This window comes from Brassica napus, chromosome C2 (genome assembly GCF_020379485.1).
Source record: "Brassica napus cultivar Da-Ae chromosome C2, Da-Ae, whole genome shotgun sequence".
Classification (NCBI taxonomy): Eukaryota; Viridiplantae; Streptophyta; class Magnoliopsida; order Brassicales; family Brassicaceae; genus Brassica; species Brassica napus.
In genome coordinates this window covers 186,329-197,320 of record NC_063445.1, presented here as the reverse complement: position 1 = coordinate 197,320, position 10,992 = coordinate 186,329, and the positions used below count along the sequence as shown (strand labels likewise).

At 35.2% G+C, this 10,992-nt stretch overlaps 3 protein-coding genes and 1 non-coding gene across 11 annotated transcripts; 3 read left to right on the top strand and 1 right to left on the bottom strand.

The window, feature by feature from the left end:
- Positions 1-392: 392 nt before the first annotated feature.
- LOC106425295 (zinc finger protein ZAT5-like) lies at positions 393-4,207 on the top strand. The gene has a single exon (XM_013866027.3). The coding sequence runs from the start codon at positions 788-790 to the stop codon at positions 2,213-2,215; it is 1,428 nt and encodes a 475-aa protein (XP_013721481.3). The 5' UTR covers positions 393-787; the 3' UTR covers positions 2,216-4,207.
- Positions 4,208-4,361: 154 nt separating this feature from the next.
- On the top strand, positions 4,362-6,650 carry LOC106425315 (NAC domain-containing protein 78-like). Of its 4 annotated transcripts, none has more exons than XM_013866044.3 (6): positions 4,362-4,644; positions 4,685-4,986; positions 5,063-5,224; positions 5,391-5,921; positions 5,985-6,081; positions 6,168-6,650. In XM_013866044.3, the coding sequence occupies exons 1-6, from the start codon at positions 4,479-4,481 to the stop codon at positions 6,524-6,526; spliced, it is 1,617 nt and encodes a 538-aa protein (XP_013721498.2). In that variant the 5' UTR covers positions 4,362-4,478; the 3' UTR covers positions 6,527-6,650. The 4 variants fall into 4 exon arrangements, with proteins under 4 accessions (XP_013721498.2, XP_013721497.2, XP_013721499.2 ...); XM_013866043.3 differs by having other exon boundaries at positions 4,364-4,644; positions 5,982-6,081; XM_013866045.3 differs by having other exon boundaries at positions 4,368-4,644; positions 4,709-4,986; positions 5,982-6,081.
- A 28-nt stretch (positions 6,651-6,678) lies between these two features.
- LOC106425316 (protein BTR1) lies at positions 6,679-9,427 on the bottom strand. Of its 5 annotated transcripts, none has more exons than XM_013866048.3 (8): positions 9,250-9,427; positions 9,096-9,155; positions 8,748-8,986; positions 8,530-8,636; positions 7,999-8,192; positions 7,461-7,585; positions 7,127-7,284; positions 6,679-7,043 (listed from the first exon to the last, which is right to left on the bottom strand). In XM_013866048.3, exons 2-8 carry the CDS (start codon positions 9,151-9,153, stop codon positions 6,947-6,949), a joined length of 978 nt encoding a protein of 325 aa, XP_013721502.1. In that variant the 5' UTR covers positions 9,154-9,155; positions 9,250-9,427; the 3' UTR covers positions 6,679-6,946. The 5 variants fall into 5 exon arrangements, with proteins under 5 accessions (XP_013721502.1, XP_013721503.1, XP_022553655.1 ...); XM_013866049.3 differs by having other exon boundaries at positions 7,461-7,528; positions 9,250-9,426; XM_022697934.2 differs by having other exon boundaries at positions 7,461-7,522; positions 9,250-9,426.
- A 1,271-nt stretch (positions 9,428-10,698) lies between these two features.
- Positions 10,699-10,771, top strand: TRNAM-CAU. The gene has a single exon. It is a non-coding gene; the product is annotated as a tRNA-Met (tRNA).
- Positions 10,772-10,992: the final 221 nt, after the last annotated feature.

Here is a 10,992-nt window from a genome sequence, read left to right as displayed (position 1 = left end):
ATAATATAAATATAACTACTGAAGATATGAACTGCACTTGTTGATTGCTTGTTACTTGGTAATATTCTTGACGTGGAGTGGGTGCTCTTCACATCATGCATCCATGCATTAACGGAATCCGTATATACCTTTTCTGCACATACACACGCCAACATGTGTTTATTTGTGATATGCATTTCTATTTATCTCTTTTATTTTGGTATTTTAATATTCTATATTTGTATGAGAAACTAATATTATATATATGTAAGTGAAATTTCTATAGTTTTATGGTGGAAATATTCGATCATTTTAACAGATTCTGGAGATTTTTTACCGGTTCGATTGATATCACTAGAGAAATAAATATTTATTTACTATTTTCCAGTACTTATTGTCTCAAATCTCTCTTGAAGACAACCAATTAAAACTTAACACGACTTTAATAACAGTATATCGACATTTACAAGGAGAGATACAAACTACAAATGATCTCAGATTATATTTTTTTTTAAATAGAAAAAGTCATTTAAAGTTATAAATATTTTATATAATTAAAACTACAAGCGTAATGTATGTTTTGTGATAACCTATCTTGCAATGTCTATTTTGAAGTGATGCCTAGGAGTTGTTAAAATGCTCTCATCAAAGTGAAAACTAATTTAAACAAAAAAAACTAACCAAGCTATTTGATATGTGATCACACCAAAAATAAACCGTTATACGGAGTAAGAAAACGGAAAATGAAGTGGAACAAACATATATTATACTATACAGACTGTCTAAAAATACACATTTATTGTTTCAGATGGTTACACACACTCTTTCTCTCTCTTTCTATCTATCTAATTGTATTGTGATCAGTTTGCCAAGTTGGGCAAATGGTAAAAGAGAGACAATAACAGAAGTACTAAAATTTAAGAGGCTACAAAAAGACAAGTCGAAACATATTCACACACTTAAAAAAGTTTTTTTTCACATATATTTTTGTTATATACGTGTGGTGACTCTCTTTGACTCCTCTCTTCCTATATCACTCACTATTTATGTATCCATCTCTCCACACATCTCTCTCCATCTCACACACATCTTCCTCTTAACACATTACTATTTATTCATCTCTTCATTATCAACACTAACAAAAATCCTCGTCTCCTGTGTTAATCTTTATATCTTGATCTTGATGGAAGCGTTTGAAGAGGCGATAGCAGCCTCAAAGGAGCAATCACTGATCCTTAAAGGAAAGAGGACAAAGCGACAACGTCCACAATCCCCTGTTCCTTTCTCTAGCTCTCCTCCTATAGTTTCGTGCCACGCACACGACATTGAAGAGGAATACACTGATCTTGATTCCAAGGAAAATGCCTTAGGCAATAATGTGGAGAACCACAAGAAGGATGGTGTTATCACGTCTTCATCTTCGTCAGCCTCTTGGTCCTCTAACAACAACCCAACATTAAAGGCCGAAGAAGACGAGGAAGATCTAGACATAGCCAGTTGTTTGATCCTCCTTTCCCGAGGCCACGCTCTTCCACAGCTCAAGATACCTAACCACGAAACAACATACAACAATAAGACGTATAAATTTAGCAGCAGGAGGTTCCTAGAGACTTCTTCATCTAACGGTGGCGGTAAAGCTGGTTACTATGTTTATCAGTGCAAATCATGTGACCGGACCTTCTCTTCTTTTCAGGCTTTAGGTGGCCATAGAGCTAGCCACAAAAAAACTAAGGCCACCTCCTTTTATTCCAACCTTGACCACCTCAAGAAGAACATATACGAAAATGATTCACTCGCCACAACCACAACTATTTACAATAACAACAAGAATAGATCGCTTGTCGTGTACGGTAAGGCAGGTAACAACAAGGTTCATGAATGTGGAATCTGTGGAGCCGAGTTTACGTCAGGACAAGCCTTAGGTGGCCACATGAGACGGCATAGAGGCGCGGTTGTTGTTGCTCCCACTGTGACGGTGGCCTTAGCTGCAGCCAACACGGAGTTATCATTGTCTTCGATGTCGTTCGATCAAATATCGACAAAGAGAGCTAAGAAGATGGTGGTGTCATTGGATTTGGATCTGAATCTACCCGCACCGGAAGACGAGAATAGGGTCAACGGATTCAGCTTAGGTTTTAAGCAAAAACATGAACAAGAACATCAACAGACAAAGCAAAGAGATGAACCAAAGTGTCTTGTCTTGTCTCCTCCTACTTTGGTGGATTGCCATTACTGATTTATTATTAATATATTATAAACCATAATCTTAAGAAAAAAAATATTTTTGTATATCAAACGTTTATTGTTTGTATAACCGATTCTTTGCTTGTTAAAGACTTGTGAGATTCTTTTTTTCTGTTTTGTCTTTTTTTTTAAAGAGGAATACTAAAATTTAATCACTTTGCTAGTTTCGATTGTATAAAATTGATATCATGTTCATTTATACTTTGGATCAAAAAAATCTTTAAAAAAAAAAACTAAATTAAGTTCATGAAAAGGGCATGACATGGCTCGAGTCTTGTTGTTTTATTTCTTCCTCTCTTTTTTGGCAGTTGTACCAAAAGTTCTCTTTTCTATTTTTTTTTTTTTGAAAATTTCTCTTTTCTATTTATAATAGTTAATTTGATATTCGTGAATTTTCAACACTTTCTGAGTTTTCACTGAACCATAGAAAGCTTTTTTTTTTCTTTTTGCTAAATAAAACTTACAAATGTTGATTTGAAACAATGAGAATTTATATGGCAGACTTCTTAGCTCGTGGTTTTTATATTCGTGAATTACGACACCAAACCCACATTTAATCATTCGCCTCCTTCAGATATAGTACTTGTTATGTTCTAGTTTTGAAAATAAAGTAACGGATCCTTTTGTTTTCTACAGAAACAGAAACAGATAAGTTATAGTGCATGCATTAAAGAAAACATCTACGATATTTTTGGAGAGTATTAAAATTAGCTGTAAAAGCTTTTGTTGACCCAAAAAATGATTTTTTTTAAATGACCCAAAAAAAAGATATACAAATAGTGCATGCATTCATATATTTGTGTTTAAGTTATTGTTTGTATATTCAATTTTAGTATATATTTGGTATACTATACATTGAACTTAGACCAGTTTATAGTAAAAAGTAACCGCCATAAGATAATCAAGACTATAATAGATCAAAAGATAATCAGTGTCCAACATTACAGGTAGATTAACAATATATTTAACATTTCCAACGTTTATAACAGAAGAGAAAGACAGATCTTGTAACGCATAACCTCCAAAGAGATATATACTAAAACTTGTATAAATACATCAAAATCTCAAATTTTGAAAAGACCGAAAAAAAAAACACATTCAAAAATCTTAAACACAAAATTAAGTAGAAAATGAAACGTTTCATAATTGCTCTAATTGTTTTAGGGGTTTGTGTTGAATACACGTTTGGGAAAAACTTGTTTGAGATCATAAACAAGTTCCAAAAGAGGACCAAGCTCAGAGTCCATTGCTATTCAGGAAACGACGATCTAGGGGTTCAATACTTAATGAATGGGCAAGAACAACATTGGAGATTCAACGATGCTGTTTTTCATGCGACAGTCTTTAGATGTGAGTTAATGCATGGATATGAATTCCAGAATTACCAGAAATTCGAAGCTTATAATTCAAAACGGGATAACGATGGGATTAAGAAAAACGTGACATGGTTAGCCGTGGAAAGAGGTCTCTACAAGATTTGGAATCATAGGACTCCTGAGTTTATGTATCCTTGGTTATAAATCAGTTGTCTAATGTTTAAGCTGTTGCAAGTGATGATAAAATCGATGCTTGAAGTTCTTGTAACGCTTATTAATGTTTTTTCTTTCACACAAAAATATTCAAGTAATTTCCTTATTTTGAAATATAAACAAATATGTCTCGTCTCTTGAATAGCATTTTATTTGTACCAAAATGTACAATGTTTTAAGTCAATGTATAATAATTACTAGAAAAATATTTTTGTTGAAAACATATCATTAAGATATAAATTAACAGTTATTCAACTAATTACGAAATAAATTAAAAAATAACATTAGTTACACATATTTTAATACAATTAAATCTCATAAAAATATTAAATCATTTACATATCGAAACATTAAAAATTCTCTTAAACATCATTTGTATAGAAATGAAAAAAAGAAATTTAATTCACTAAACATTTGCTAGTTGTCCAAAAACAAAAAAAAAATCACTAAACATTTGCTATGTGCTATCATTTGATATAAATTTTCAGTGGTAATTTATAATGTTTTTTCTAATATTAATCTTTAACTGTATAAAAAAACAGCTAATAATAGAAACCAATAACTAAAAGTGAATATATAAAATAATGTCGTAATATATACTAATATATACCAGTGATCGTCTCTCTCTCTCTCTCTCTCTCATTTCTCATTTCTTTCTTCTGAAAACCCTAATTTTCTCAAATCTGAATTATCCATAAAGCTTCGAGCTTTCTTGCTCACCGATCAATGGGTCGCGGCTCAGCAACCTCACTCGCTCCCGGGTTCCGTTTCCACCCAACAGACGAAGAACTCGTCCGCTACTACCTCAAGCGCAAGGTCTGCAACAAGCCCTTCAACTTCGACGCCATCTCCGTCGCCGATGTCTACAAATCCGAGCCTTGGGACCTACCAGGTTAGGACTCGAATTGGGTTTAGCTCAATCTTCAAATTAGCTTTTGATTCGATTGTGTTTGTAGATAAGTCGAAGCTTAAAGGCAGAGACTTGGAGTGGTACTTCTTCAGCATGCTCGATAAGAAGTACAGCAACGGCTCCAAGACGAATCGTGCCACTGAGAGAGGCTATTGGAAGACTACAGGGAAGGATAGGGAGATTCGTAACGGGACGAGAGCTGTAGGGATGAAGAAGACGCTTGTTTATCATAAAGGTCGAGCTCCACGTGGCGAGAGGAGTAATTGGGTTATGCATGAGTATAGGCTTACTGATGATGAGTTGAAGATTGCTGGTGCCCCACAAGTAAATAAGATTCATTTGAGTGTTGTTTCTACTTTTATGAGAATGGGTTAAAAGTTGTTGAGTATGTTTTGTGTAGGATGCGTTTGTGCTGTGTAGGGTGTTCCAGAAGAGTGGTACAGGGGATAAGTACGGTGCTCCTTGTCTTGAGGAGGAGTGGGAAGAGGATACAATGACGTTTGCACCTGAACAAGAGGCTCTCAGTGAAGGATTGGGCGTTGATGATGATGTTTATCTCGAGGTTTGTGTATGAAGTTTTTGATGTGGTTACAGATATGGAATATGATAGTTGATTAGGGATGTGTGTTAATTAGCTTAGGTTTTGGCTTGTTGATGATGATGATAACATACATTTCTACATTATCTTGTGGGTAAGATTCATTCATGGCATTTCTTTTGTGTTGCAGAAGCCTGAGAGTCTGGTGGTTTATGATGCCATTCCTGTTCAGAGTAATTACTGTCCTGGAGAATCAAGCAATAATGTTGAGTCGGGAAACTGTGAAGACTCTGGAAATAACATTCCACCAGGGAACTATGTTGTTGACTCTGATGGTTACTTTGAACAAACTTTTGAGGAGGATCAGAAGCCTATTATCCGGGACGGTAGCATTCAGCCTTGTTCTCTGTTTCCGGATGGTGTGCAAGATGAGAATGCGGTGAATCTGGAAGCTTCCAACGATAATGTGTTTCTGGCTGATACTTGCTACAGCGGCATTCCTGTTGATGATGTTAACTATATGCCTGAGGAGCCATTCATCGATCATAGCAACAATCTTCCACTCAGTGATGGTCTCAGCGGTGGTTTACAAGATGATTTTAACTTTGAGGACTATCTTAACTTCTTTGACGATGAGGATGCTCAGAATTTGTCTCTTGATGTTTCTCAATTGTTGGGATCTGAAGACCCTCTTCCTAACCAAGAAGGGCTCGACCATAAGGTAAGCAACCTACTTAGGTTTTGTATATGTCAACTCCATTCTAACTTACTTGTACATCAGCAGTCTTCCCCTGAAGAACTGGAGGAGGTGGTGGATAAAAAGGAAAGTGGCGAAGGATCTTCCTCAAAACAAGATGCAGATGTGACGGACTTCGATTCAGGTAAACACTCAGATGTTCATATACATTCCTCTTCAAACAAGCGCTTTGCTGATTGATTCTAACTCTTCTGAAACTAAACCATGCAGCTTCAAAGCACCCTTTCCTCAAAAAGGCCAGCCACATGTTTGCTCCACCTTCATTTACTTCTTCCCAGTTCCAAACAAAGGACGCTGCAATCAGGCTACACGCAGCGCAATCTTCAGGTTCGGTTCACGTTACTGCAGGTATGATCAGAATATCAAACATGACAACTCTAGCAGCGGATAGCAGTATGGGCTGGTCATATGACAAGAACGGTAACCTCAACATAGTCCTGTCTCTCGGCTTGGTCCAAAGCAAGACCGGAGGAATTACAACAACAAGAGCTATGTTGATCTTCATGTGTTTTTGGATTCTCTTACTTTATGTTAGCTTCAAAATAGGAACCATAGTCTCTGCTCGGTAATAACATCAAAAGTTGAATCGTATGGGGAAAAACTGTTCTAAGTGTTTGTACCTCTCTAATTATGTAGACTTCCGTCTGGCAGTGCTTTGCTGCCCAATAGCTTGAGTTCTCTTTACAGTTTCTAGCTTTGAGCGTCAAAACTTAAATACAAATAAGAACACAAAAAATATATGAAAACAGCAAATGCAATGTTATGGCTTGTTACAACAAAACTTCAACAAAATGAAATAAAGTTATTATGAAAATAACACGTCTAACTCCAAACATTGTATAATGTCAAGACCCAAAAAAAAAAAAACGAAAGAAGAAACAAAGATCCTAGAGAACATTCTCTGCCTCACTCAAAAGACTTCATCTTAAAGCTTAAGCCTCAAACCAATAAATAAAACAGACAAGAGATAGGAACCAATGATGGATACTCTATTCGGTTGCTCTCTCTGAGGCTGAATCAACTTTTTGTTTTATCATCGTCTCAGCTTGTTGGATTGCTCTCTGTGACCCTGTGATACTCACTTTCCTGTCAATTTTTTTTTGCCATTTAACAAGGTTTAGATATGAGAGATTCGATTACAACTCCCCTCCAATGAACTTAGCTTTTACCTGTCAGTGGTTCCAGACATGAAATCGCCTCGGTCAGATATTTTTATTCGGGCACCTGTCATCTGAGTGATTTCCATGATGTTTCTTCCTCCACGGCCAAGGACCAATCCTATATGCTCATCCGACACACCCATTGTCACCGTTGTACTAGCTTCTTCCTGGAATATATACCAAAACACACAGCGTAAGCTTAATAAATGGTAAAAATAGAAAGACCACAACATTCATTCATATATCTGCAAATTGATACACCACACTATCCATAGCAGTAACAATGAGACTCGTTCATATATATGTGCATGAATACGGTGGAAGATGGTGCAAAGAGACTAACCTTGTGGTTTTGATACTTGCCTCCAGAACCGTTGGGTGCGTAGTTAACTGAATTGTATCCCGCTGTTGCTACAGAAGGAAGTACATACGCATATGGAAGACCATGAAAACCAGAGTTGAAAAGACCTAAAATGCCGAGTTAAAAGGAACTTACAAGACAAAAAGGCTCAACAACAGACACGCATCATACAATGTCCACAACATAGAATGATTTTCCATGTAGATGAAATATATTAAATCCATTAGTAGTTTAATACCTTAGTTGACATATCAGAATCTAAAATTCAGTAGAATATCCTACTCTACTCAAACGCACTTAGATTGTCCACATGACCCTGTGTGGTAACTAAACAGTCTTTTTTTTTCATATAAAAAATAATTTAGAAAAACTTAATGAATAGTCCGAAAATGATCTAACCATTTATTTTATAGCTTTCCCACATGCATAAATGAAATGCTATCAAAGACATACAAACACGATAACAACAGAAACTTCAAGGAGGAAAAAAACTAAATAATCTATTAGTGAATTGATATACCTGCATATGAATATGGAGAATGCACATTCTGGGAGTAATGATCATCCTCGGTAAGCTTAGCCAAAATCAAATCAATAGCACGCATCTGCTCCTCGAAGGTTCCAGACAATGTGACTAGCCTATCACTCAACCCATAGTAGGTATTATCCAGAGGAGATATCTTAATACCAGCTTTAGATTCCTCAATGAATGACCTGTGTCAACAGAAAAAAAACGTCTTAACGGTTAATGAAACCAGTACTACTACTAAATTCAATATTCCTAACGCCAAAAACAAAACAAAAAATGTATTGCCATATTCTAAAACTTAAAACTCTAATACTTCAAACTAAGGACATATGCATCGGTGAGTTTCTCACCAGAATCTCTCACCAATTATATTAATATTTAATCGAAAAATCTCTCAGCTTTTTTGAGAAATTCCCCAATTAAATATTAATATAATTGGTGATAAACTCTTTGCACCTGTCATAAAGTATGTACTCTCAAAGCATGGAAACAATTCAATAACATGAGCAGTTACAAACTTACTTGATGGTGGCCCCTCCTTTACCAATAATGCCTCCACAAGAACTATTAGGAACCACAAGTCTCAGTCTTCTCCTAGGCTCAACATCACTACCATCTTCAGCATGAAGCTAAACAATCAAATAGAAAAAAAAAAAGTCAAAAACAACTCTCACAATATATAAAACATGAAATACAAATGCATGGCCTGTCCTGAGTCAAAAACGAGTCTATCTACCTACCTCACTGTGTAATTTATCAAGGATAAGTTCGAGTCCAGTAACAACTTCTTTAACCGATCCGGATATCATGATAATCCTATCAGTAGTCCCAGGGAAAAACTCTTGGTTACGCGAGAGCTGGATCCTGGCCCCGGACTTGGCCTGAAACTCAGTGATGGTGGAGCCTCCTTTCCCAATGACGGAGCCAGCTGCGGCATTGGACACAAGGAAACGAACGTGCGTTGGCTTCTCCACAGAGTCTAAAAAAAGTCAATAGCAATCAATCATCATCATCAGCTAAAAATACGGATCCGATTCACGATGTTAGGCAAACAATTTTAAGCTGAGAGTGGATCGGATCGGAGATACCAGATTCCGAAGGCTCTGGGGATCTGTTGTTGGTGAGCTCTTCAGGGGTGGACTCCATTGCTAGAGATTGGAGATAAGGATCGAATCAACATTAAGGAATACAATGAACGAAACGGAGAAGATAGAGATTGAAAGCTGATGATTCGGAAGTTACCAGAATTTGAAATCACCTCTCCTAGTCCTTCCTTCCTTCCGTCGCCGCCGTTCGGTTTGAGATTCTCGTTTGGATTATTTGTGAAGTGGGCTCTCTGCTCTATCTATCCACTAGGCTTGCTCTCCTTATTCTATTACTTTATTTTATCTATTTTATGAACGTTTAATAAGTTTTTTCTTACATTAATTAAGTTATATGTGAGTATCTAAACATATTCAAATAAATTCCTCTTTAAAATTATGAATTTATATGTGAATTTATTAAAATCTGAACGTTTAATAAGTTTTTTCTTACATTAATTAAGTTATATGTGAGTATCTAAGCATATTCAAATAAATTCCTCTTTAAAATTGTGAATTTATATGTGAATTTCAAATAAATTCCTCTTTAAGTTATGTGTGAATTTATTTTACACAGTTAAATTTTATTAATTTATTAAAAATCTGAATGTTAATAAGTTTTTTTCTTACATTAATTAAGTTATATGTGAGTATCTAAGCATATTCAAATAAATTCCTCTTTAAAATTGGTTCTCATAATTTATTTTCATATCTACTCTTTTTAGTATGTTAATTTGTTTTGCTCAATTTGGTACTTAAGTTAGATAGCCTAACGTTATCTCATTTATATTGTTAAGTAGTTGTAATTCCTTCTTCAAAATATGCATCATGTAGATGTAGTTACTCCTTCAAATCCAAAAGTTGATAGTGTATAGTTTCTGAATTAATCAAAATTTAAATTAAATAAGAAAGAAAGAAAGTTGGGCCTGCATTGATTCATCCCTCCTACAGTTTGATGTCTAAATCATACTTGCATGGGCTGAATTTTACTTTAGCCCAAACTATACGGGTCTGCCGTGGGCTGAATCAAGAATTGAAAAACTCAGCTAAACTATCTGGTTTTCCGGCTTAACCGGTTTGACGTTTGAGTTTTTTTTCTTCCAACAAATTTAGTAAAAACAAATAGCGTGATGATGTTGGAAACAAATTTTGTTTGTATACTAAACAACAAAATAATATTGTTTCATTCAGATGTATAGACATGGCTCCTCTTTGGTCACAGTGACCAAAGGTAACCATTATATACTACCTTTCTATTTCAATGCCATTAAAATGTTTGATCTAATTCCATTTATTTCACCTCTACCCCTGTAACCTAATTTTGTAAGCTATTAATTACATATTTATTGTATATACTAGGGTCGGCCCGCCCTACGGGCGGGATGTAAACTTTAAAATAATTTTAACAATTAAAGTAAATATTTAATATAAATTTTTGTCATATAAGAATATACATATTAGTTAAATTTTGTAGATGTTATTGAATTTGAATATCTTTTAGATCCCATTCTGAAATTTGTGATATAAGTTTAAAACATTTTCATTGTTTGAACGTCATGTCTGAAATGTATTTGTTACTTTTTAAGCTTGTACCTGTTAACATCACCAAGCCCGTCTAGCTCAGTTGGTAGAGCGCAAGGCTCATAACCCTGTGGTTGTGGGTTCGAGGCACACGGTGGGCATATTGTTTTTTCAAGTCTGTCATTTTTTTTCCCTTTTCTGTTGATTCTCTATTTGGAAAATAACAAAGCGTTTGTTCAAGCAAACAAAAAAACCTTTTCCGTATTGTTGTATCTCAATCTAGCTAGCAATCAAGTCGAAACGAAACTCGAACATTATTAAAAGAATTTAAAACCTTTTCCCTATTTTTGTAAGCGTTTGATTCATTTAAATGCATGTATAT

Bases quoted from the DNA above. Each gene is read 5' to 3' on its own strand.
- LOC106425316 (XM_013866048.3), bottom strand. From the start codon at position 9,153: ATGGAGTCCACCCCTGAAGAGCTCACCAACAACAGATCCCCAGAGCCT. The intron at 8,987-9,095 runs GTATCTCCGATC...GACTTTTTTTAG, and splicing joins CCCAGAGCCTTCGGAATCTG to ACTCTGTGGAGAAGCCAACG. The intron at 7,044-7,126 runs GTAAAAGCTAAG...AAAAATTGACAG, and splicing joins ATGTCTGGAACCACTGACAG to GAAAGTGAGTATCACAGGGT.
- LOC106425295 (XM_013866027.3), top strand. From the start codon at position 788: ATGGTTACACACACTCTTTCTCTCTCTTTCTATCTATCTAATTGTATT.
- LOC106425315 (XM_013866043.3), top strand. From the start codon at position 4,479: ATGGGTCGCGGCTCAGCAACCTCACTCGCTCCCGGGTTCCGTTTCCAC. The intron at 5,225-5,390 runs GTTTGTGTATGA...TTTGTGTTGCAG, and splicing joins ATGATGATGTTTATCTCGAG to AAGCCTGAGAGTCTGGTGGT. The intron at 5,922-5,981 runs GTAAGCAACCTA...CTTGTACATCAG, and splicing joins AAGAAGGGCTCGACCATAAG to CAGTCTTCCCCTGAAGAACT.